Consider the following 27,514-nt stretch of genomic DNA (forward strand, 5'->3'; position numbering starts at 1 on the left):
TATGTGCCACATAACTGTGGTGTTGTCTGTCTTTATCCGTAGTTGTCCTGGAAGAAGTAAGTCCTTGAAGGCTGTCAGGGCATTCTGAAAAGCTAACATCTCTTTCTGGTTGATATGCAGATGCATTTGTTTTGGACTCCATATGCCCTGAATGCATCTCCCCGCCAGGTGGGCCTCCAAGCATAGTCGGATGCGTCTGTAGTTAGGGTTTAGTTGGCAGGGGGTAGAGTGAAAGACCGGCCCATGTTCTAGTGACATGTCTCTGCCCACCAAAGAAACTCCTGTTGTAGGCAGGGAATGAGAGGAAAGTACAGTTTTGTACCTACCATCAGGCGGTCCTGCCCGCAGTCGGCCCGAGTTCCAAAGTCTTGGTCCGGCGTCGGTTGCGGTCGCTTCTTCCCTGATGTCAGTGCGACAGGGGTATAAAAGAGGCAGCCGACGCCATTTTCTTCAGTTTTTCTTGCCCCAGATGTCAGGTGCCCCCAAATAGGAAGGCAATACATAATCCTAAATAGACATACATAATAAGTAGAAAACAACAGCTTCATCTATAAGCAAATACACCATATAGAAATACACCATATAGATTGTATAGAAAGGGAGGTGAAGATAATTCCCAGCTAAGAAAGAGGGGATGGAGGGAGGGTAACCTGGACTGCAGCAGTGTATACACTCGAACATCTACATTTATGGTAGGTATAAAACTGTACTATGTTCATCGTGTTACACTGCTGCAGTCATTACACTTGGGTTGAATCCCAAAGCTGAGGCTGGGTGGCTGGCACTAAACAGGGTTAGGAGTAGCTAAGAGGCCCTGCAGAACTGCAGTGGCAAAGCCAGCTCTGGTTTTTGAGTATATAGGTAAGTGGTAATTTTGGTGAAGGTGTGCAATGAACTCCAAGTTGCAGCCTCCAGAATATCCTCGGTTGATACTCCTCTGAGGAAGGCTGCTGATGTAGCTGTAGCCCTGGTGGAATGTGGCCTAATGTTACCAGGCACAGTTTTCCCATGATGTGTGTAGCAGAAACAGATACAATGTCCTATGCATTTTGAAATGGTCTGTTTTGAAATAGCCTTTCCTTGTGATCCTGCAGCATAGGATACAAACACAGTTGGTCAGATTTTCTGAAAGCCTTTGTTTTATCCAAGTAGAAACGTAACTGTCTGTGAATGTCCAAACAGTGTAGAAGCCTCTCCTCTTTATTCTGGGGGTTTGGATAAAAGGTGGGTAAATGAATGGTTTGGTTAAAAGCCACACTAGATACCACCTTTGGCATAAAGGTAGGGTTAGTTCATAAGGAGACTCTGTCTTGATGAAAAATGATGAAAGGTTCCACTGCCATTAGGGCCTGTAGCTCTGAGGCTCTCCGTGCTGAAGTTATTGCTAACAGCAGGGCAGTTTTCCATGACAAAAAATTTAATTCTGCTGAAAAAGCTGGTTCGAAGGGTGGTAGAGTAAGTTTTTCCAAAACAAAATTGAGGTCCCAAGTTGGTGTTGGTAGCCCCTCTGAGGTATTGTCTTAGTAATGGATGTGAAAAAATAGGAGTATCTGTGTTGTAATGAGCTGAAATAGCTGAAGCGTGGATCTTAATAGATGAAAAGGAAAGGCCTTTGTCCAGCATCTCAGTTAAATATTGTAATATCTGAGGAATATTTGGGACAAGAGGATTTAGGCCGGTTCCAGGCGCATAATCTTTTCCATTTGTCTGAGTAAGTTTTCCTGGTGCTGGGTCTCCTGGCCTCCAAAATGACATCCATAACAGCTTTACAAAGAAGTGTTGACTGGATGTTTAAGTAATCCGCCATGAAGCCAGATTTAAAGCCTTGAGCTGGCTGTGCAGAATCTGATTGTTTTGCTGAGTCAGAAGATGAGGAATTTGAGGTAAAATCCATGGTGGGCCTTGAGCCATGTTCCTTAATACTGGATACCAGTGTTGGCATGGCCAGTCTGGAGCAATGAGGATCATTTGTGGCCTCTCTAGTCTGGCTTTCAGGAGTACCTTTGCCAGAAGAGGCAGTGGAGGGAAGGCATAAGCTTTTAATGTTTTCCAACTGAATGATAGGGCGTCCACTTTCCATGCTAGTGTGTGGTATGTCCTTGTGCAAAATTTCTGTAGTTGGTAGTTTCGGGGGGGGAGGCAAAAAGATCTATGTCTGGGCTCCCCCATTTTTAAATTATCATTGTGAATACTTGTGGGTTTAAGTTTCCACTCGTGAGGGTCCATGATATTTCTGCTTAGGTCGTCTGCCAATGTATTTTTCTTTCCTGGCAGGAATTGTGCTTGTAGCTGAACTTGGTAGGCCAGTGCTGTATTCCACAAAGTCATTGCTTGCCTGCATAGGGGGTAGGAATGTGTGCCCCCTTGTTTGTTTATGTACCACATCACTGTGGTGTTGTCCATCTTTAGTAGCAGTTGTCCTGATTGCAGAAGGTCCTTGAAAGCTGTTAGGGCATTTTGTACAGCTAGCATCTCTTTTTGATTGATGTGGAGATGCATTTGATCTGCGGTCCACTCGCCCTGAATACACTGTCCTGCCATGTGTGCTCCCCAGGCGTAATCTGATGCATCAGTCCCTTGTTGAGGTGACATGCCTGAGCCCACCACAGAAACTCCTGTTGAAGGCAGGGAATGATTGGTATTATTGCTTCCAAGCTGTGGCTGTGTTGAGTCCATACGCTTTTCAGATACCATTGTAATTTCCTCATATGCAGTCTGGCATATGGAATTAGTAGAATGCAAAATGCCATGAACCCCAAGGCCTGCAGAATTTTTCTTGCAGGGAGCTGGGTTTTTGTTGCCATCATTTGAAAATATTGAGTCAGTTGTCCTTGCTTGCCTGGCGTGAGATAAGCCATCTGGGCCGTTGTATTTAAGCTGGCACCCAGGAATATTATCTCTTGTGAGGGCACACGTTTTGACTTCTTTTCGTTTACTGTGTACCCTAGGCAACTTAGTAGGTTTTTTACAAACGCCAGATGTTTTAAAAGAATGTCCTTGCTTTCTGCTTGAATAAGGCAGTCGTCCAGGTATGGGTATATTTGAATCCCTCTTTGTCTGCAATAAGCAATTACTGGTGCCAGGCACTTTGTGAAGACCCTGGGCGCAGTAGATAAGCCAAAGGGCAGTGCAGAGAACTGGTAATGAGTTGAACCTGCTATGAATCTGAGGTATCTTCTGCAATTTTGTCTGATGGGGACATGCAGGTATGCCTCCTTGAGGTCCATTACTAGCCAAGCATGGAAAGAAGTTGCTGTTGTGTCAACATTTTGAAATTGGGAACTTCCAGGTAAGTATTTAGAGTTGAAAGGTCCAGAATGGGTCTCCAGGCTTTGTCCTTTTGGGGGACCAGAAAGAGTATTGAGTAAAATCCTTGTCCTTGCTCCTGTGTAGGAACCTCTTGAATGGCTCTCATGTCCATGAGTGCTGTAATTTGTCTTTGAGCCTCTGCCCATTGATTTGATGGCAGGTTTGGCATTCCTTTTAGCCTTGGTAAAGTGTGAAAGTGGAACCTGTATCCTTGAGATACAATATTTAGAACCTATTTGTCTTGGGTGATGATGTGCCAATTGCCTGCAAAAAGTGCTAGTTTTCCTCCCAAGAGAGCTGCCAAGAGAGATCTGCTTGGCAGTCCAAGGGGGAAGTCATTGAGACTGTTTTCTGTAAGTTTGCGGCCTGTCTTCCCCTCCTTTCTGTGTTGAGGTACCCCATTGACGAGGCTTGTAAGAGCCTTGTGGCTGACCTCTGCCCCTTGGGCATCTGTATCTGCCCCACTGAGGTCTGTCAGAAGTTGGAAAGGACCAATTTTTGGTTGGCCAATTTCTGCTAAAATGAGGGGGCTGTACCTGTAAAAAATCCTTGACTGTCTGCATAGATTTTGCCTTATCCTCCATTTTCTTTAAAACCTCTTCTGCTTTGACACCAAATAACACATCCTGCTGTAAAGGTGCATCCAATAAATAGAAGTTATGTCCTTACCATAACGTTCCATGTGGAGTGTTCATCTCGCCTTTTGTTCTTACACATGGGTTCGGAGCCGATCCTCGGCTCCGTGTCGGCCTCTTGCAAGCTCTGCATCGAGAAGAAGCTCGAGACAATCTAATACCCACAATCCCCCTCTGCCTTTACCTCAGATCTAGTTTGCAAGCAAACCAGAAGTCAGAGAGAGCACACTCATGCTTACATCACATATGCACAGAACTAAGAGTCTATATATATATATATATATATATATATATATATATACACATATACAGATATATATACATGTCAACTATATACACAACCACTGCAATGCAGAAACAGAATGCCCCAGGCCAGGCACCAAAACTGAACGTTCTTCCTAAGGGCGGGAGGGTGGGAATGTAAGAACAAAAGGCGAGATGAACACTCCACATGGAACGTTATGGTAAGGACATAACTTCTATATGTGATAGTGTTCAATCTCGCCGTTTGTTCTTACACATGGGTAGCGTCCCTAGCTCCTTGTTCCTGAGGAACTCACGGAAGGACGTTCTTGAGCACAGTGGAACCAAAGGTTGCTCTGTCCCTAGAAACCTTGTCTACCTTATAATGAGAAATGAATGTATGTGGCTTAGACCAAGTAGCAGCCACACAAATAGCGTCTAGTGGTAGGCGAGCTGCATGAGCCAGGGATGTAGACACTGACCTTGTTGAATGTCCTTTGGGTTTGTGCAAAAGAGTTTGATTTGAAGAATCATAGACATAGATGATACAATCCGTTAACCACTTAGAAAGAGTTCTTTTGGTAACCGCTACTCCTTTCCTGTTATCAGCAAAGGCTACAAAAAGTTGATCAGTTTTTCTGTGATCTTTTGTTCTATCCAAGTAAAACCTTAGTTGTCTGTGAACATCTAATTTGTGCAACATATACTCCATTTTATTGGAGTGATTCTTGAAGAAAGTGGGTAATTCAATGGACTGATTAATATTATTAATAGAACAAACTTTAGGAAGGAAGGATGAATTAGTGCGAAGAGAAACTCGGTCAGAGTGAAAGATCAAATAAGGGTGCTTAATGGAGAGAGCTTGAAGTTCAGATACTCGCCTAGCGGATGTAATGGCTACCAAAAAGAGAGTCTTCCATGACAAAAATTTTAATGGGCAAGAGGAAGCTGGTTCAAAGGGGGGCAACATTAACTTAGATAATAATAAGTTTAGACTCCAAGGTGACGTAGGAGATCTAATTGGTGGTCTAATATGAAAAACCCCTTTTAAAAAGGCTTTACAAAGTCTGTGGGCCATAACAGGAGCCCCACATTCTTCCACATGGAAATTAGAAATGGCAGCCAATTGAACTCTTAATGTGGCAGGAGAAGCACCCTGATGGAACAAGTCTGTTAAAAACTCTAATATTTTATTCAAAGGAGCTATAACAGGATCCACCTGCTGTGTATTCGCCCAGAATACAAATCGCTTCCATTTACTAGTATATGTTTTAGTAGTGGAAGCTTTATGAGGAAGCCACTAATATATTCTGAACTGCAGGCGAAAGAAGATCAGACCTGACTAAGTTGGGAATTGGAGCAGCCAAGCTGCTAGATGGAGGGACAAAAGCGCGGGGTGAGGAGCCCCTGACGAGTGAGTCAATAGATCTGGCTCTGGGTCCAGGATCCAGGGTCCCCGAATGCAATGTGCCATCAGGAAGGGGAACCAAATTTGACGAGGCCAGAATGGGGCAATGAGGATTATTGTCCTGTGTAGGTTTCTGGCTTTCTGGAGAAACTTTGATATCAGGGGGAAGGGAGGAAACGCGTACAGGAGTCCCGGGGGCCAATCGTGAATCAGTGCGTCCCTGGGGACTTCCCCTGGAGGGGGTAATAGGGCAAAGTAGCTCCTGCATTTGGCGTTCATTGGAGACACAAACAGATCGCAGGACGGCTGGCCCCACGTGCGAAAAATCTTTTTCGCAACTGACTGTTTTAGGGACCACTCGTGCGGTAACAGAATTGCTCTGCTCAGCCTGTTGGCTATGACGTTGGATGACCCCGGGATGTGCGTTGCTATCAGAAAGCGACCCGTGGACTCCGCCCATTGCCAGATTCTCATGGCCTCTCTGCATAGTTGATAGGACTTGGTTCCCCCTTGCTTGTTTATGTACCAGACTACCGACATATTGTCCGTCTGAACTGCAATAGTTCCCAGAGGAAGAAGGGGAGCAAAGTGTTGCAACGCTAGAAACACTGCCCTCAACTCTAGAACATTGATGTGCAGATTGTACTCTAAATTGGTCCATTCGCCTTGGACTGTCTGTCCCTGAAAGATGCCCCCCCACCCTATCAGGGAAGCGTCCGTGGTCACCGTAACTGTAGGCGTGGGTAGCACAAATGGTCTCCCCTTGGAAAGGTTGCACGTTTGGAGCCACCAGTTTAGGTGTGTTTTGCATGTGTTCGTTATGAGAATCTCGTGTGTTAGAGGTAGTTGTTGGAACGACCATTGTGCAAACAGTAGCCATTGCAGGACTCTCATGTGCAGTCTTCCCAAGGGTATTGCAATAAGAGAAGCTGACATGAGTCCCAAAACCTTCAGTACCAGTTTTGCTGGGGATTTCCTGGAAAAGAGAAGAAGACGTATGTGAGTCTGAAGTGAAAGTATCCTTTCTGGAGGAAGTCTTAGAATTAACTGATGTGTATTTAATTCCGCTCCTATGAATAAGATACTTTGTGATGGCTGTAGTAAGGATTTTCCGAAGTTTACGGAAATTCCTAGGTGAATACACAAGTTGAAGAGTATAGTCTCTGGCCTGTACTAGTTGACGCTGGGTGGTGGCAGAGAGGAGCCAGTCGTCCAGATACGGAAACACCTGGAATCCTTGGCGTCTCAAGTGAGACGCTACCACTGCCATGCATTTGGTGAAGACCCTGGGGGCTGAGGTCAGACCAAAGGGCAGGGCTCGAAATTGAAAGTGACTGGCACCCAGCCGGAAGCGCAAATGATCTCTGGATGCCCTGGCCATTTTGATGTGGTAGTATGCATCCTTCAGATCTATTGAGCACATCCAGTCGTCCTTCTGTAAGAATGGAAGGATCGATTGAAGCGTGACCATTCGGAACTTTTCTTTCTTGACGAAGGTATTGAGGTCGCTTAGGTCCAGAATGGGCCTCAGTCCCCTGTTTTCTTTGGAACTAAAAAGAACCTTGAGTAAGTCCCGAATCCTTGTTGGTCCGCTGGGACTGGTTGGATGACTTTTTTTTCTAGCAGCTTTGAAATTTCTATAGCTGCTGGCTCTCGCAGATGGGGCGGTACATCTGGGAGTCTTTTCTTTGGAATGGGATGGGATAGAAAGGGTATATTGTAACCTCTGGTAACCACGCTTTTTACCCACTTGTCTGTAGTTATGTTTTGCCAGGCCTGAGGGTATAAAGCTAAGCGACCCCTGACTGCCTCCAGAGCAGGACAGTCGGGCCTCCTCTCAGGAGTGCTGGAAAGGTTTACCAGGGAGTGTATCCCTGTCACCTTGATTCTGCGGACCCCTTCTGCCGCCAGGGCGGCGTCTTCCACCTCTGCCCCCTCCTCTGCCTCTAGAAGGGGCATCACCCTGTGTGCCTGGGAAAGATCCTTGGGGTTTTCGAAACCACATTTTTCCACCACGTTGCCCTTTGGGGTACGGTCTGGTTGGGGTGGAAAAACGGACTCCGACAGCAGACAGAGTCTTTCCCTCCTGCTCACACCGGGTAAGGGTCTCCTTTACTTTAGGGCCAAAAAGAGTGGCACCGTCAAATGGGGCGTTAGTAAAGGAAGACTTGAAGGCTTCCGCAAATGAACATAAGCGCATCCAGGATTGTCTGCGAAGAGCAATCGCTGAAGCTGCTGCCCTACTCGAACCTTCGGCTGCGTAAGAGATTAGCCTCATGAACGAGTTCACAATGGATGTAAGGGTATTAAGTTGCGCTGTCACTTTCTTTGAGACAGCAGCATCTGTAGTACCCTGGAGGGTATCTCCCAACTCTTTGACTAGATCCCTCTGTAGTCGTGTAAAGTGGGTCAAATAGTTCAGGGATCGCATGGAAAAAGCCGCTGAACTAAAAATGCGCTTCCCATACCTGTCCATAGTCCTAGAATCTTTATTAGGGGGATGGACAGATGAGGAAGATTCCGACATCTCCTTTTCGTGGCGCTGCCACCACCATAGCGTCCACTGGAACTCCTTTTGTTAAGTAAGTCTTGTCCTGGGGTGCAGTGATATACTTATTGGGTTTCCTTGGGACTGGTTCCACTGTGTCAGGAGCCTCCACGCCCTTGAGCAATAAGTTCCATTAATTCATCGAAGGGCGGAGTGACCCAGGAGGAAGAAGGCGAGCACCAATGCCTTCAGCAAGACTGACTCATCCTCAGAAGGGGAGGGACTGCCAGTCACCTCTCTGTTTCAGGATCTCCAATATGTCAGAAAAAGAGACATCTTCTGAAGGTGACTTAGGGGACCCTTCTGACTCATCTAAGTCAGTATCGGATGTCAAGGATTCTTGTGGAGAATCCAAGTTTCTCCTCTTACACAATCTTTTCCTAGGGACTTCTTCGTGGGGAGCATCCGAAGAAGCCTCCGAGAAGAGGGGCACCCTCCAGGGGTGGCTGAGACACCGGTGCTCGGCGCTTGGATGTGGCCGTGGGTGCAGAGGAGGATAACGCCCTTTATGGGAGGAGAGGTTGCTTCTACTGATGTGGTTGTCTGGGTAGACAACACCTTCCTCATCAGATCGAAGCCCCGGGCCGAGTCGAAGAATCTCCGGTTCGAAGAAATGGGAAGAATCCCGAAACAGGCACGAAGGCATCGACCCGAGGCGGAGCCGAATCGATCCGCCGAGGCCCGAGGGAAGGGTCGGAACCGAACGTCGGTCCGACTCGGCCCCGGAACCAAGGGCAGATCGTCGGCTCGAGACTCCGGTACGGTCCGGAGTCGAGGTGAGAGGAACAGACCGAGAGAAGGACGGTTCTGGACCCGAGGGCTCCACAATCAGAAGATCAACCTCTTCCGGCTCCAAAGACTCGATAGGTCTCGGAGGAGGAATGGATGGAGACAATGGGAGGCCTTCAAGTTTCGACACCAACTGGGTGGAAACTGAAATAAGTTTGGATAAGGCCGAATGCTCCAATAACTTCTGCACCACACGATCCACATCGACATCTGAGAGCTTAGAAGAAGAACGGGTCGAAGGAACCGAAGACGGAGCCAACCTCAATAAAGTCGAGGGAGGGAGCTCCATCACCGGTTCCAAGACTCGAGGCTCAGGGACCGACACCAGTTGAACACTCGGCCCCGAAGTCTGTGGAACCGGTGATCTAACTTTACTCGAAGAGCTCGGAGCCGATGACTTGGGCTCCGACGTCTTCGATTCCTTCGAGGATTTGGATGCCTGGTCTGAAGCATCCAGAGCCTCCTGAAAGGAAGGTTTTAATAACCCTCTGTCCATGAGTTTCCTGCCTATCTGTCATGACCCTCCCACTAAAAGAGTGACAAATTGAACAGTCCTCTTGTAAGTGGAGAGGGCCAAGGCAGTAGACACAGGAACTATGGTTGTCAGTAACTGACATTTTTTGGCCACACTGGCAACGTTTAAAGCCTGATCTAATTTTCTCAGACATTTTCCAGGAAAGAGAAAGTCAAGTCCAGTATAAGAGTCAAGTCCAATAGAAAAGAGTCAAATCCGATGAATATGTCAGTCCGGTTGTCAAATTTAAGCAGGGGTGGTAGGCCCCGAAAAACTCTAACCAGTTAAATAAACTTAACGGTACCGAGAATTCTACCTACACACACACACATACACTAAGTATACCAAAAGGTACTTTTAGAACAAACTTTTTCCTACAATATAACAAAAAATAAAGTTATATCTTATCTCAAGATGCTCGAGCTAGCTCCCAGCGATGCGAACGCAGCAGCGGCAAACTAGATCTGAGGTAAAGGCAGAGGGGGATTGTGGGTATTAGATTGTCTCGAGCTTCTTCTCGATGCAGAGCTTGCAAGCGGCCGACACGGAGCCGAGGATCGGCTCCGAACCCATGTGTAAGAACAAACGGCGAGATTGAACACTATCACATCTTTACTTTAACATGATCAGGTAAACTTTGTTCTTTTAACCAAACATGTCTACAAATGACAGACCTGTTACTGCTGCTCTACAAGAGGCTTCTAATGAATCGAATCCACATTGTAAAGTATGTTTTCCCACTTGTTCTGCTGCATGCAATAAATCCTGCATTTCCTTCTAGTCAGGCTGCTCTGAATGTGGAAGCATTTTTTGCTTTAACTGAGACATCAAATATTGCTGATATTTCAGCATGTGAAACTGGCAATTTAAGGCCCTCATGGCTAGAGTAGCTGAGGTGTATACTTTCTTTCCCCATCTGTCTAGTGCTCTAGAATCCCTTTCAGAGGGAACTGGATTTTTAGCAGTAGAGGCCTTAACCCCTTTGGGACCCTGGGGAATGGTTTCTGGGTCAGCAACAGGGCTCTTGTATAGGAATTTGTGAGAGTCAGGGACTCTGTAGTATCTGCCTGGTTTGGCTGGGGCTGGAGGTAAAGAATCTGGATTCAAACTAGATTCTGAATAAACACCATCCACAATGTCTAATACTGGTGGAATAGCAAGGGGTCTGTGCTGAGGCAGTAAAAGGAACTCTCGGAGCCTTTTCTTGGATTCTGAATAATCCTGGCCTTCCCAGTGGAAATGTTCCCTCATGGTATGCAAGGTTTCCCCAAAAGAATAGTCCTCCGGGGAAGATGCTGAAGGGATTGATTCTTCCGCATTGGAATCCTCATATGGGGGAAAGGAGTATTCCCGTTCTTCAGAGGAATCTGAGGAAATGGAAACCTGGTCAGATGAAGCATAATCTTCCTCCTGTCTAGGCCTTTTATCAGGAGGGGGATGGGAACCCCTGATCAGGGTAATTAAGTCTTCAGCCATTTTGAGCATCTGTTTCTTAGGCATGGGGGCCTGTACTGGAGAATGCTGTACTGGCTTCCTTACTTTTAAAGGAGTTTTCAACTTAGCATAAGATTTAATAGTAAGTGTAGTCATTCTGAAGACACCTTCTGCAGCTGAAGGCCTTTCAACTGCACCGGGTTCCCCTTCAGGAATGGTGTTGGTAGGGCCTAAAGGTAAAGGATCCGGAGGCCCAGCAACCTCCACTTGGTAGTCGGAGGCAGCCTGTGGTTCTAAATCAGCGATCGTCAGGGGCTGCGAAGGCGCCTTGCTGAAAACCGGAGAACCGGCGACTGGCCTAGCAGAGGCCTCGGTGTCTGGTTTAGGTCTCGGCTGCCTGCCCTTATCTTTGCGCTTCTTATGTATCCCGGTCATCGGTTGCTCCGACAGCATGGTGTAATTGAATTTTCTACCGAAATAATGTCGGGCAAAATCAAACCGAAGTTTAATAGTGCATTTGTTAAACCTAGCACAAAACCGACAACCAGTGACGTTGTGGTCTGGGCCTAGGCATGGAATACAATAAGAATGAAAATCCTTATGAGGTATTTGCTTCCCACAAGAAACACAATTATTAACTTTTTCTGACATCGGTCTGAGGCAAGAAAAGTTTCCCCAACGGGGTACTTAGCTTTAAGACTTCCGTCTGAAATTCGAATTGAAAATCTCAGGAGTCGGCTGACCGGCACTTGCGAACTCCTTCTGCTTCGGGCACTGCGTGGCAAGAAAGACTGAAGAAAATGGCATTGGCTGCCTCGCACTGACGTCAGGGAAGAAGCGACCACAACCGACGCCGGACCAAGAATATGGAATTCGGGCAGACTGTGGGAGGGACCGCCTGACGGCAGATAACCCAAGTGTAATGACTGCAGCAGTGTAACACGATGAACAGTCATTGTTTCCAGACTGTGACAGTGTTGACTCCATAAACATTTTAGGTACCACTGTAGTTTCCTCATATGCAGTCCTGCATATGGAATCAGTAGAATGCAGGATGCCATGAGCCCCAAAGCCTGCAGAATTTGTCTTGCAGATAACCGTTTTTTTGTTGCCATCTGTTTGAAGTAGTCAGTTGCCTTTGTTTTTCTAGCGTAAGGTAAGACATCTGGGCAGTTGGATTCAAGCTTGCACCCAGGAATGTTATCTTTTGAGAGGGTACCAGTTGTGATTTATTTTCGTTTACTGTGTATCCTAGGCATGTCAGAAGCCTTTTCACAAACGCCAGATGTTGAAGAAGAATGTCCTTGTTTTCTTCTTGAATGAGACAGTCGTCCAAGTAAGGATAGATTTGAAAACTTCTTTGTCTGCAAACTGCAATTACTGGTGCCAGGCACTTTGTAAAGACCCTGGGCGCAGTAGATAAGCCAAAGGGCAGTGCAGAGAATTGGTAATGCATAAAGCCAGCCTTGAAGCTGAGGTATCTTCTGCACGATTCCCTTATTGGGATATGCAGGTATGTCTCTTAAGTCTAGAGTCACTAGCCAAGCGTTCTTGCCCAGCATGCGCAGAAGCCGCTGCAAAGTTAGCATTTTGAATTTTGGTATGTCCAAGAATGTGTTCAAAATTGATAAATCCAGTATTGGGTGCCAGGCCTTGTCTTTTCTGGGTACCAAGAACAGTCTTGCGTAAAACCCTTGTCCTTTTTCCTGTTCTGGCACTGGCTGAATAGGCCCCATATCCATGAGGGACGTAACTTGTTTCTGTGCCTTTGCCCATTGATTTTGAGGCAGATCTGGCCAACCATTTGGAATTGGCAGAGTATGGAAATGAAATCTATATCCCTGGGATACTACGTTTAATACCCACTTGCCCTGGGTTATTAACTGCCAATTTTGAGCATGGAGTGCTAGTTTTCCCCTTAAGGGGGTTGCCAAAAGATAAGTGCTTGGTGATGGCAGAGGGAAGTCACTGCGACTGTTTACTGTAGGGTTGTGCTTTATTTCCTCCAGATTTGGAGGTAGAGGCACCCCATTGCTTTGACTTGTAGGAATCCTGTGATTGACATCTAGAGCCCTTTGAGCACCTGGATTTGCCCCGTGAAGCCTGTCGGACGCAGGAAAGGACCAATTTTTTGTAGGCCAGTGTCTACTGAATCTTGGTGGCTGCACTTGCAAGAAGTCTTTTACAGTTTGCATAGACTTAGCTTTGTCTTCCATTTTCTTTAAAACCTCTTCTGCCTTAATACCAAACAGAGTATCATGCTGTAAAGGTGCATCCAACAATTTAGCTTTAACATGATCAGGCAAATTTTGCTCCTTTAGCCAGGTATGCCTTCTAATCACATATCCAGTAATTGCGGCCTTGCAGGAGGCTTCCAAGGAATCAAAACCACATTGCAAAGTATGCTTTCCAACTTGTTCTGCTGCATGCAATAATTCCTGTAATTCTTTATTTTCCAGACATTCAGAAATCAACATAATTTTTTGTTTCAGTAATCCCATAACATGATGTTGATATTTAAGCATATGAAACTGACAATTTAAGGCCCTAATTGTCAAGTTTGCAGACGTACAAACCTTCTTTCCCCATCTATCCAGCACCCTGGAATCACTATCAGAGGGGGTAGGATTCTTAGCTGTTGAGGCCTTTACACCTTTGGGACCCTGTGAAATAGTTTCAGGGTCAGCAGAAGGGTTTTTGAATAAGAATTTGTGTGAGTCAGCAACCCTGTAATATCAGTCTGGCTTGCTAGGAGCCGGAGGTAAAAAATCTGGAGTAATGCTTGATTCTGAAAATACATCATCAACAATGTCTAGTACAGGAGGGTATGGCCAAAGTCCTATGCTGAGGGAGAAGAAGGAAATCCCTAAGCCTCTTTTTTGATTCTGAGAAATCTTGACTCTCCCAATGAAAATGTTCCCTCAAAGTATGCAAGGTTTCTCCAAAGGAATAGTCTTCAGGAAGGGATGCAGAAAGGATGGATTCCTCTGCATCTGAATCCTCATAGGATGGTATAGAAAATTCCTGATCAGAAGAGGAATCAGAAGAAATAGAAACCTGATCTGAAGATTCATAATCAGTGTCCTGCCTAAGCATCTTTTCAGGGGGTGGGGTGGGGGTGGGGGGGGGCCCTGATCAAAGCAATTAAGTCTTCAGCCATTTTGATCATCTGATTTTTGGGCATAGAGGCCTGAGCATGTGGCTCATGCGTCGGCTTTTTAGCCTTAGAAGTTGCCTTTGTCTTTGTTTTTGAAGCTGGAGTCAGTTTTATATAGAAATGTAGAGACCTGAAGACACTCTCAGAAGCCGGCGCCTGCTCAACGGCTTCGGACCCATCTGTGGGAGAGACATCCGTGGGTACAATACTTTGAGAATCTCGTGGCATGCCGGACTACACATGGGTCTTGGTAGAGGCCTGGGACTTGAAAGTAGCGGGTTTCAGGGGCTGCGAAAGCACCTCACCGAGTACCGGCGAATTGGCGACTGGCTTAGGAGAAGCTTCGTTGTCAGTTTTGGACCTCGAAGGTCTGTCTCTGTCCTTTTCTTTGCATTTTTTGTGAACTCCAGTAGTCGGATTGCTATCCGACATTTCAGGGTAGTTAAATAAGTTTCCAAAATATTTTGAAGCAAAGATATACCGACGCTTAATAGTGCGTTGGTTAAATCTAGCACAAAACTGACAGCAAGGCACATTATGATCTGGGCCTAGGCAAGGAATACAGTACAAATGAAAATCCTTATGAGGTATTTGCTTCCCACAAGTAATGCAATTATTAACTTTTTAACAACGAACCAAAGGTGACGTAACTGCTGCAAACTAATCCAAATCACGTAACCCAAGAGAAATACGCCAGGACCAGCGAAGCTATAATACACCCTTTATTTAAACACAACCAGCAGAACGAAAAAAAAAAAAAAAAAACATAAAAAACACCGATAATCCTGAGCAGTTGGATTAAAAACAATAGCAAAAGTGCATAGCGATTAATATACATTCTATACTTTTGTGGAAAGGTAATTATGTACAATAGGTTTTATTCACATCATAATTTATATATTGTATTTTTAAGGTACATCTACAATCCAATTATAAATTGTACACTACAGTATACAGTATCCAAGATAGACGTAGTTATACTGTACAAAATTGATTTTTACATGCTAAATTAGGCATTGTGTATTGCAATATTTTGCACATTGAATTTCACTGGAAATATGCATTAATCGATTGTCAAGCGATGTTTAGAAAAGTATAGAATGTATATGACTTTAAATTTATGTTAAATGTTGGCGCCAAAAAGTCTTTAAAATGTATTATTTTTGGTTAGTATGCGATTCTGAAGAAGTCCACGATTGAGTGGAGGAAAGCGCTTAATCGCTATGCACTTTTGCTACTGTTTTTAATGCAACTGCTCAGGATTATCGGTGTTTTTTATGTTTTTTTTTTTTTCCGTTCTGCTGGTTGTGTTTAAATAAAGGGTGTATTATAGCTTCGCTGGTCCTGGCGTATTTCTCTTGGGTTACGTGATTTGAATTATTAACTTTTACTGACATCGGTATGGAGCAAGAAAAAGTTTCCCCACGGGGTACTTAGCTTTAACTGAAGACTTCGGTTCTGAAACTCAAATTCGAAAATTTCAGGAGTCGGCCGAGCGGCACTTGCAAACTGCTTCTGCTTCAGGCACCACGTGGCGAGAAAGACTAAAGAAAATGGCGTTGGTTGCCTGTTTTATACCCCTGACGACCTGACGTCATGGAAGAAGAGACAGCAACTGATGCAGGACCCAAGACTTTGACATTCAGGCCGACTGAGGGCAACCTGCCAGCAGATTACACAAATGTAATGACTGCAACAGTGAAACACGAAGAACATCAACGTTTCTTGGGTCTGTCCATGTAGGACATGTATTTAAGGCCTAGGATTCTTTTTGTGAGGTACTTTTGTGGCCTCTCAAGCTGTTGTAGGTGTCTGGTCAGGTACATGACAAACAGGGCGTTATATTCGATGACTGGTCTAATGAGGGACGAGTAGAGAGGGATGATGACCTCTTTCTTCCTGGACGTGAAACCTTTGGTTATAAGATGTGCCATGTAGAAGGGCTTTCTGATCATAGTGGCAATGTGGCGGTCGAAGGTGAGGTGGCTGTCAACCTGGGTGCCCAGATCTCTTATGGCTCCTTCAGTGTTCAGTGGGCTCCCATCAATGTGGTAATTCGTGGGAACTGATTTTTTTCCAAAGGGGATGATAACGCATTTTTTGGCATTAAGCTTCAGGCCATGGTTCCGACACCAGTCATTGGTCTCAGAGAGCCCCTTTTGTAGGATGTCTCCATCACTTGGGGAGTTGATAATGACTCCTAGCTTGCAGTCATTAGCGAACCTGGTCAGCCAGAGTCCTTCTGTGTTGGCCTGGACTTCTGTGAAGTAAATGCCAAACAGGAGAGGGCCTAGGACCGAGTCCTGCGGGACTCCACTTGTGACTGATTGACAGTCTGACTTGGAATCCACAAGTTTCACTCTGTGGGTCCTGTCTGTGACCCGATTTGCAACCCACCTAGTGATGTAAGGATTGATGCCTAGTTTGGTGAGTTTATCAATGATACCTGAGTGGGGAATGGTATCAAAGGCCTTGGCCAAGTTGAGGTAGGCTGTATGACTGCATTACCCCCCTCATCCACAGCCTTGGTGACTGCCTTGAAAAGTCAACCAGGTTCAGCAAGCAGGATCTCCCCTTGACAAAGCCAAACTGTGTGGGGTCAAGAGTTTGGAGATTGCCTGTATCTTTGTTAAGCAGGTCCACGATGATGCACTCCATAGCTTTGCATACCAGGCTTGTCATGCGAATGGGGCAATAGTTCCCAGGATCTGTACTTGCTCCCCCTTTATGGAGCGGGATGACTATAGCAATGCACCATTCATTAGGAACATAGCCTAAGGTAAGGTTGTGATTGAACAGGGCACACAGATGTGGTGCCAGTTCATTTTGTAGCTCATGTAGGACGCAGCCAGGGATATTATCAGGTCCCATGGATGCTGTATTCTTGGCTTTGGACAATGCAGCTTTTATCTGTGCTGCAGAAATGGTGGGTAGCAGGCTTTCATCTGGTACTGTGATAGGGCCCTTGGGGGGGGGGGGTTGGCACTGAATCTGTCGGCCAGTATGTTGGCTATATCTGTTGGTTCAGTATAGGAGATGCCATTGTGCAACTCAGAGCAAATCTGGGTATTGCCTTTGAGGGTTTTTGATATAGATACAGAAGACTTGTGGTTGTTTTGGTGTCAGCCGCAATTCTGTCTTCATAGCTGGTGATCCTGAGGATGAAAAAAATGAAATTAAAGTGTGTGCGAAGAAGATATGGTCTGTTAAAAGTTACTACCTATGGGAGGCTTTATAAAAAAACTATAAGACTAAGGGGAGGTAATGGTCTGGATGGCAGGTATCAGGCCGCTGTAATCACAAAAGGTAAAAGTGTGCTAGATCAGACAAAGCACAAGTGACTGAGAACGGAACTGGTTGAGGTTCAGCATAAAGATGACATGGGGCAATATGACAGATATGGCTGACTATTTGTTAATGGAGCCATTTTAGCAGAGAGGCTTGAAGCACCATATTATACATTTAGATAAAGTAAAAGAGTGGAATGATGAGGTCTTATAGTGAATGTGTAATGATATAAGTACAGCAAGTAAGTACAGCTAAATGATGCTGAAGCATGGAGTTGTAGATTTTTTTTTGTTCTGAGAATATACACTCAAGTGGTCACAATGAATGAGAAAAGAAACGCAGAGAGAAAAACAAAACTGTGTGTGACTGATATGAAATTTCTTTCCCTGAAAATATAATAGTAGTAATTAAGATAGACAGAAATATGATGCTACTGTAAGATTTTACAGCTGTAATGGACAAGAATATGCTGTTATAATCAAAATTACGGGGTAAGGTATGTGTAAGCCCATATGCAAAACTGATCTACAATTTAGACAATTTATTTGACAATTGTTGACCAGGTTGGTCTGACTCAGCAAAAGCCCTTTTTCAGCGGAGTCCTGGGGAGAAAAACTCCACAGGTAATGCAGACAAATAGTATATGAAATCCAAAATGTATAAACAAATAGAAATAGGTAATATAACAAATCCAAAGTGTAAACAATTGCACATCAAAAGTTAAATACAAGTATAAACCACGGCACTACGAGTGGTACAGTAGCAAAAACAAGCATCAAATATATGTACACATGTAGCAAAAATATGTACATTAGCAAATACATTTGTACACCAGAATTTATATAAAAGCATATACCATGGCATTTTGAGTGATGCAGGAGCAAATACATAAGCCTAACTGTACCAGAAGTTGTAGACAGAGTTCAGATAGGAGGAAAAATCTTACAGTAGTAGGATAGGAGGAATATATGGTTAAAAGAGTAGAGACCAGAAAGTAGGAGATGTAGTTCTTGTTAGTCAAGAAGTAGGGGGTTGAATTTCAAGGTGAGAGTTGACATGAGAGGAGGAGAGATGAGACGAAGGACTGAGGGAACCAGAAGCAAGTCATGGTGGGTGAGTACAATGCCAGATCCATGCACTGTTTAGATGGGTTTTGAGAGCAATCTTGAATCTCTGTGGGTGATTCATACTCCTGATGTGTGGTAGGAATTTTTTCCAAGCTTGTGCAGGAGAGTAGCTGTACACGCTTTGCCCAATTTTGCTTTTAGGTATGTAGATAGTGAGGATGCTTTTTTTCAGAACTTCGAAGAGACCGGGGGGGGGGGGTATAGTAGGAGACTAATGAGGCCAGGTCAAGGCAAGAGCAGGACTGGTACAGAACAGAATGTACACTCTGAAGGTGAGAGAGGAGAAGTTGGTGGGGAAATTCTAACCAGTTTAGGCTTTTGAGAGGAAGACAGTGGTGAGACTAATAAGTTTGACCTGCTGCAAATCTAACTATTTTGTTGTAAACAGATTCTAGTTTAGTAGATTTGTGAGGATTTGAGAGACACAGAAGAGGCTTGGGAGGAGGTAAGCATGGGATAGAAAGATTTTGAAACTGGCAGTGAGAAATTTTTTGTTCCGATACAGAAGAACAAGTTTTTGGTGTTTTTTTTAATGTTATTGGCAATGTGCAAATCAAATTTGAGCTGGTCATCTATGATGACCCCCAGAAGTTTGGTGTGAGACTCAACTGAGATAGGTTGAGAGAAGCGATAGCAAAGGTAGTTTATTTTTTTTTTAGAGTTAAGAATCAGATGATTCTTAGTGAGTCAATTTTAGATTGATAGGAAGGATTTTTGCATGAGAGTATTTAGGTCAGAGAGGGAGTCTGCTATGGTAATGACTGTGGAGTTGTCAGCATAACGTATATATATTATGTAAATAAGAGACATAAAGAAGAGAAGAAAAATGTATTGCAGGACAGTTACAGTATAGAGTACTTGGATTCATTAACTTGACAGCAAAAGCCTTCAGGAATATTTTTCCCTGCAATGTACCTGCAGCATTACCTGGTCTAAAATATTATAGCAGTATGGTGGTTGTGAATACTTGTGCCTTCTGTGTGTCTGCACAACACCTGGTCTGAATTATTACAGCAGTACTTGTGGTAAGGTCTATTCCAGAAAAAGAAGACCATCACAGCCACAAATCAAATAGTAGTACAGATGAGTAAAGCAACTACTCCTACCTTGGTGTGGTTCACAGTTAGAACAACCCATGTGCAACCTCAACAATGCTCAGCATATTTAAGCAAGGGCATATACCTTACCCACGTCATCAACAGAAAGCATATTTCCTAGGGGGACACACATTCTTAACCACATTTTGAAGTATTTGCTCCCTGCATATTGCAAAATCCCAGTTTACTGTTCCGTGTATCATCCATACCCTGGAAAATTAATACATAGTCTTATGTCAGTTATATATGTATACAGAGAGCTAGAATGACCTGGCAGGGAACTTGGTCAATATTCTTCAGAACGGCATATGAACATTTCAACCATACAAGAATCACTCACTCACTCTCTTCTAACTTCATAAGGCTACATGTTATAATCTTTCAACAAGCCCGGTAATGTGCAACCATTCTGCTGACGTTTTAGGAAAACATTGGCATTTGATATCCTTTCTCTGCTATGAAGTCTATCAATGGGCAAAGTAATTTATGAGAGGTACAACCAGTGAACTGAGCAGTGTAGTTAACCTGAATTGAATGCAAAATCATTTTCAAAGCATTACTCAAAAGAACAAGAAAAGAAAAATTTCTGTGAAAGGAAGAATTGTGCTAGGGTTAAAGGTTGGGACTGTACCTCTGCATTGTACACTCTGGTCAAGATGGGCTAGACCTTTGTTGAGATGTACTGACGTATTGAGCTGCTTCACAGAATTCTCTGCGGAGACAAACTTGGTATCTGCTGTATCAGTTATATTACCTGCAAATATTTAAAAAAAATTAACAATTAAACATATGATGTTATTTCTACAGTGAGAGATGACGTAATGAAAATTCCATTTTAGCACATATAATTCCTCATTAAGAATGGGATGAGTGGCAGACAAAAAAAATCATATATTCTACTGTTACACTATGAATTCCCCAGAAACACAAAGCTTTTTACAAACTAGCAGGTGACCCTGCAAAATACATTTTGAAAGCACACTATGAACTCGATCAGAACCTCATCCTTTCAATTTAGGTATATTTTAAACTAGCAGCTTCTAACCCACTGTTGTCCACTTTCATATAAAGTGCACATTAGGGACAAATCCTACAACTGTAGTTCCCACCAACTTGAAAAACACAACTTACAAGATCCATCTCAGTGACTGACAGAGGGTCTTCTCTGTCTTTGCTCTAACAATGCAGAATACACACCTTGACACTAACTACTTGTGGGATAGTTTAAACAGTAGACATTTGGCTCTCTGTCAACAATGTAGTTGTTTTTATGTAGGCAAAACTAAAAGGAAGTTCAGAAAGCGGATACATGAACACATTTTGGATATTAGGAAGGCTAATCTTAACAATGCTTTAGCTAAGCATATTTCTGGCAACCCTGACCATTTTTCAAGTTTATGGGTACTGATATAGTCCATCAGAACATTGTGGGGGGGGGGGGTCCCATGGAATGATCTGGTTGAACTCAAAGAACTTAAATGGCAAATCAGGCTTAATTCCTGAATGGGTTAAATGACTATGCTTTAATTATGAGTGTGCTCAGGTTGCATTCATATATATTATGATTTTTATATTTTATATATTACAATTTTTCAGGTAAGTTTTTGTATTTTTAGGGGGAATGCCTGGAAATGTTTTTACTTAATGAAAGTTATACAATGAACATATTTTATGTAATGAACTATCTATGTTTTGAATAATTTTAGTACAGCATAGTTTGTTTATAAGTGGTGTATGTATTACTTTAAGGGTTGGTTGTTGTATTAATTGAGTAATTAGGGGTATTCATGTGACCTTGAAGTGGGGTATTTAAATGTTGCATCTGATTGAATTCAAATGTTTCTGAGAAAGTCTATGATACAATCTGACAAAAGTGCTTAAACCTTGGTTGTTTCACCTTGTTTATTGGACTTTGTGGCACTAAACTCGCTTGGTTTGATTTCTGTGGTCCAGATCCACTCAGTTCTTGACTCTAGTTTAAAAAGTATTCAGAACAACCTGGTACACACATTTGAGAGAAAGAGCTGAGCACAAACGTAGAACTTACCCTCTAATCATTTGCGTTGTCCCTTATATACTGCTTCAACTCTGTTATTTTTTTATTGTAGTTTTGCTTATTTTATTAACCAGGACAGTCCAACTAGGCATTTTACAGTGTAGACCCATGAAGAAAAATTCCAGATGAAAACATACAAGAGTATTAATACATTACAAACAGATTCAATGTTAGAGTATTGGCAGTTACTGAATGTATTACAGTACAAAGAGCAGTAAAATATTACATTCACACAAAATAACAAGAGGTATTTTAGAAGTTCTAACAAAGGATACATTCTGTCCATTCCAAACATGTCATCATTCATGATCAAGAGCACATGGATTTATAATATTCTTGAGATGACAGCATATTTGGTCAATGTGTTCCTGTTACAACAAATGGAAAGCAATATATACATATATACAGGAAAGGCTTCAAATGGAACTTACATGGTAGACTTTAAAAACATAGAAACGAATTTAGTAACACAAACTAAAGCATATTTGCCAATTTTATATAACATTGTTTATTATAGTTTTCAATAGGCAAGTCTCTCTTCAATGACAAATCAAATAGATAACAGATTTGCTAGGGTAAAGAAAAATACTTTCAGTGGAACAACTTTTTCTACAATGGTGAATGTCTACATTTTATGTTTTACCTACTTTGCTTTAAAGTTAAATGTGCATTTTTGTTTTGTACCCAGGCTACTCTTGAAAATGGTCCATTTTGGATCAGGGTGTGTACCTGGCAAAGAAACCTGAATCGGTCAGCCACTGAAAAAAGATGGAGCAAGAAATATCAAGTGAATTGAAAAGGTAAATAATTTAATAATTGTTTGCCCACGCTCTTTATTGCAGATTATCCAGCTTACCTTCTGCTGTGCTCTGCATCTACTGGCTACTAAATTAGTGCCCCGTGTACCACCCCTAGGGACTGACTGAGACTGCCTTGGCTGTAATGGTGGTAGGATGTAGGCATGGAAAAACAGAGCACAGCCCCTAGCAGCATCAATTACTGTCATGTACGTTAGGTACGTTTTTGGATGACCATCTGGGCACAGTTGCTGACATCATGTGCACCACCAAATATAGTATCAGTCAGCTCCAACTTTACTATCTAGAAACAGTGAGTCCTTAATCAGAAGCATTGTGTATTTAGAGAAATTCTTGATCCTCAAACAACATCCTCAAAACTGATTTACACCAATAGATGATTTGACAAATTACGAGCCATGAAAACTAAACATTTCTGAGCGAGATACATAAAAGCAGACAATATCCATGGTACTGCTACAATAGGTCAGGCTCAGTGTAGCATTTCCACTGAATTATACAGTTATGTGTTGATCAAAAATATATAGAAATGTAAATGATTAGAACAAAAACTGCAGCACCATTAGCAGCATTTACTAAGCAAAGAACCAAGACATTTGCTGTAGGGCAGCAAGCTCCAATCCACAGAAAAACTCCAAGCCAAATAATAAGCAACTAACTTTTAATGGCCGAATACGTTTGCCCATTAATTCTATTCAATTGCCTTCTTCAGAACCATAAGAATATACAACAGACTAATTTAAATAGCCCTGAAATATCCACGTGATATAGTATATTCAAATCAATATCCATAAAAAATATAAACAATAAATCTGTTTAAACCTCAAAATGATTAAAATAATGACTTATAAACAAATTATTATTGCACTGTAATATGCAAAATATAAACCAAATTTATAATTTTGTGGAACAAAGTTTTAAAACACTGCTAATTGATATAAAATCACACAAACCTGGTAAAGTAGTGGCATTTAGTCTAAACTGCCATAAAAGCTCCTCATATTCTATTCTTGGCTTCCCAATAATCCTAAAATGCCAAAATTAAACTCAGTAAAACTAAAGCAAATTAAAGTGTCTCTAAACAGTGTATTATTAGTGTTTTCTTAACAATATTATAATTATGTTCGTAGACGTTTCCAAAAAGTTATTTTGCTCTTATCTACATAATATGACAAATATCCACCTACTATGTACATACATATATACTACATAATGTGACAAATATCACCTGCTATGTACATATATACCAGTTTATATTCTTTGGATTCCAAAGAATTCCACTGAATACAATTATTGGATGAAAGCTCTCAACAATTAAATGTCTACTGTTAATTATTTGGCCTGGAGTGATTTTGTGGATCAGAGATTACTACCCTGGAACAAATGTAAATGTTTACACAATAACCCCTTGGAAACCAGATCAACCAAATCTACTTGCACTTTGAATCCTTAGGCAATGCCTAAATTGCTTGATGCGTCTGACAATTTCCTTTTTAACTGGGGCTAATAATTACAAGTATCAGAGATGCACCCTTTGAGTTCAAAGAGAAATGTATACTGTCTGCCATTGGGTTGGAGAGGTATACTTCTAAGAAACAGACATGAACAGATATACTAGCATTATTGTTGTGAGTGGGTCCCATTTCCGTTCCAGGCGCAAAGGCAGCCCGCAGAAACAGGGAAGCACATGTAGAGAGAAGCAGATGATAGAGTGGTGAAAGAAATGAAGGAGAAAGCAAATATTGAGACTGTGTGAGAATGTGTGCAGGATTCTGAGGAAATGTTTCAAAGAAACCTGTTTGATGGAGATAACTCAGCAAATGATGGATTTGTAATTACAACACTCGAGCTGGGAGGGTTGCAGGATGAGTTACTTAAAGAAATAGTGGTGCAGAGTGAGCCAGAAAATGAAGATGTTTCCTTGGGGGGGGGACAATACAAAAGGAGGATGCAATCCTCCTGAGACAATGCTGAAAATAGTGATGAAATGAAAAAGAAAACAAGCAAAGAAAGTAAAGCAAGGCAAAAGTGGAGCAGCAACAAAGAAGGCAGAAGAAAATTAAAAATGAATGTATGTGGCAAGGATTTAAAGTAAAGAAGATAAAGAAATGGACAGGTATAACGTGCGAGATAATGTAATAGCTCTTTTGGGTATAAAATCACATCAGGTAAGAGCATTTATTCTTATTAACAAAGAGTCATTTTGTGACATTATATTTGAGACGGTTTTTCAAAGGAAAATTTTCTTGGAGAATGTGAAAAAAAAAAAGACTTATCCATGGAATCTTTATATGATAAAGACATTTAACAGGGAAAAAAAAGAAGGTGTGTGTGTGCAATTCCAAACAGAGGTAGAAAGAGAAACATTGAAAGAACATTTTTAAGCTTTATGTAAAGTAGTACTGGACACTGCAAAGGTTTATGATAAATGGGGTTTATGGACTGCTGGCTGGTATTTTAATACTATGTTAAAAATAGAAAGAGAAAAAATATACATATACCAAGCATGATAAATGTGGAGGGGAATAGGGGTATTGCAAAATGCTGGAGACCACCCACAATTTTTTTTTTTGTGTGGAAAAGACACTTGATAAGCAACTGTTATAAAAGAAAATGTTACATTTGTGGGGGGATGGGACAAGATGCAAACAAAATGTGAATTGAAATGTTATAAATGTAACAAAATTGGACATTTATGGATGGAATGCAACAATAAAGGAAAAGAAAGAGAGAAGAAAATGAACAAAGAGAAGACATTTTAGAAGCAGTAGAAATAGAAGAAAATGGGATGAGAAAAAAATAATAAAAAGGGCATAGAAGAATGTTCTGAAATAAGTGATGAAGACAACAAACTGGGAGGGAGTAAAAGGGAAAAAAGAATTCTATTGGTAAAAAGCTAAAAGAAGACAAAAAAGAAAATTTAAGGTGATACGTACAAAAGATGAAAGAAAATGGATGAAAAAATACATAGAGATCAGGATCGGGGCTTCATATAATGGTTAAAGTGTTTGACTTACAAACACAAGGTACAGGGTTTGATTCTGACCTCTGAGGAAGAAATTGGTTAGGCTGAGAATGGCCTATTAAGAAAGCTAGCCCAGTAATTAGCTATGAAACCATGAGTCTAATGCAAAAGAAAATGAAAATTTTAGCGTGTTTTCTGCAAATGTGAATAGTACTATTTTGGAGTGGTGTAATACATGTGCTGTAGTTGTAATTATACTAGAAGAGACAAGATTTTTTAACAAATGAGGAAAGATTACAAACAGATAAACTATGGGGAAGAAAGATAATATGGAATTTGGGAAACGAGAGAGATTCTGAAATAGCCATATTCTATAGAAATACAGTAAAGATATTAGATGTAACTTTAGCAAAAATGGGAAGATTAACCACTGTAGACTTAAAATGGAACGAATAAGTCTACAGAATTATAACACTGTATGCCTATGCTAACTGTAAAGAAAAAGGAAAAGCTTATTTTATCAGATTTTAGACTGTAGTTATAAATATGATTATTATAATAACAGGAGACGTCAACTGTGATTTAAGAGGCAAAAGAAACAAATGGCACAAGAAAAATGTCAGAAGTTATAAGATGTGGTACATTAAAACTCTGGGACAAAAACTCATGGACTTTCAAAAAGGGTATGTATAGAACTGAAATAGATTATTTTACAGTATCAGAACATTTACTTACAGGAGAAGGGGAGGTTTTCTGATCATTTGAATTATGGCTAAAGATAAAAGAAAACAAGTTATATATAAAATAGACAAAGGAATAAAAATGATAACTGAGAAAGCATGGAATGATGTAAAGATTCTAGTAATACAGTTATGGAGAGATTATATAACTATGAGAACATTTTATAAAAACTGGTCTGAATGGTGGGGTGTATTTAAGGAAAATATAGTACAGAAAGAAAAAATATAACAGAGCATATAATGATGCATTGGAATATTTAAAACATAATAATAGAAAGTACTTTGACAAAGAAAAAGAAATATATTAAAATAACCAGCAGCTACCAGGCAAATAAAACTAAGAACTCCAAAACACCAGAAAAATAGAAATATATGAAAGAAATAAAGAAAAAACACAAGAACTGTTATATAAGCAAATATAACAGATTAGAAAAGGAAGATGTTAGTGTAATGAGAGAAATAAAAAATGTAAAAGGAGAAATAGAAAAACTCAGGAAAATATTGTGAATAGTGTAGTACAATACGTGCAAGAAATGTATAAAGAAAAAGGAAGGCAGTGAAAAAATGTAGAAAGTAAAAAAAAAAGTCAACAGAAAAAGAGAACAGATAATGAAAAAATCTGATTTTTTTTAAATGTGTTAGACAAAGTATCAGGACAAATAAATATAGATTTGGCTGCAGGCCAATATGAAATAGGGTATGAAATGAATAAAAATGTAAGGGATTAGCAATTTTTGAATGAATGGTTAAATGAAGGTTTTATGTATAAAAAATTATGCAGTGGAACACTTAAATTAATATGGAAAAAAGAAGACAGAAGAGAATTAAAAAAATGGAGACCAATAGTACTGAATAATAATGGCTTTATGAAAACAATACAAAAGAGATTTGAAACTAAAATGGAAAATATTATGGATGATAGCATATAAAGTATAAAGGGGAAGGGTTGTTGAGGAATTAGTAATGACAGTTAGGAAAAACTGTGGACGATGTTATGAACAAAAAAGAAGCAGCAAAAATCATGATAGGAGACCTTAATAAGGCATTTGACACAACTGGACATGAAATCTTACAGGTAATAAAAGAATGTAAGTGAGAAAGTTAGGAAATTATGTATGTCAGCATATAATAATAATAATAAAGTAAAAATAATTGTAAATGGATATGTTAACCGAAGAGGTACATATAAAGAGTGGTGTAAGTTGGGCTGTCCAATGAGTTGTATACTCTTTGCATTAGTTATGAATGTGATAGTATACGAAATAAACTACAACATGAAGGAGGTGGGGTATATAACACCTGAAGGGTTAAGAATTCCAGTTCTGTTAACATATGCAGATAACATTATAACAACTGCAAAAAAACAAAATTTGGATAAAAGAAATA

The 27,514-nt window shown here is 41.4% G+C and overlaps 1 protein-coding gene across 1 annotated transcript in view; it reads right to left on the minus strand.

Moving 5' to 3' along the window:
* RTEL1 (regulator of telomere elongation helicase 1) overlaps window positions 1-27,514 on the minus strand; it is a gene marked incomplete in the record, with an annotated part of 4,697,248 nt that overhangs the window by 495,354 nt on the left and 4,174,380 nt on the right. Inside the window, 1 exon segment of the mRNA XM_044056976.1 lies at window positions 20,181-20,303. Within this exon segment, the coding sequence (XP_043912911.1) occupies window positions 20,181-20,303 (123 nt within the window).

This window comes from Protopterus annectens, chromosome 14.part0, assembly GCF_019279795.1.
Source record: "Protopterus annectens isolate FY-2018-M chromosome 14.part0, PAN1.0, whole genome shotgun sequence".
Taxonomy (NCBI): domain Eukaryota; kingdom Metazoa; phylum Chordata; order Ceratodontiformes; family Protopteridae; genus Protopterus; species Protopterus annectens.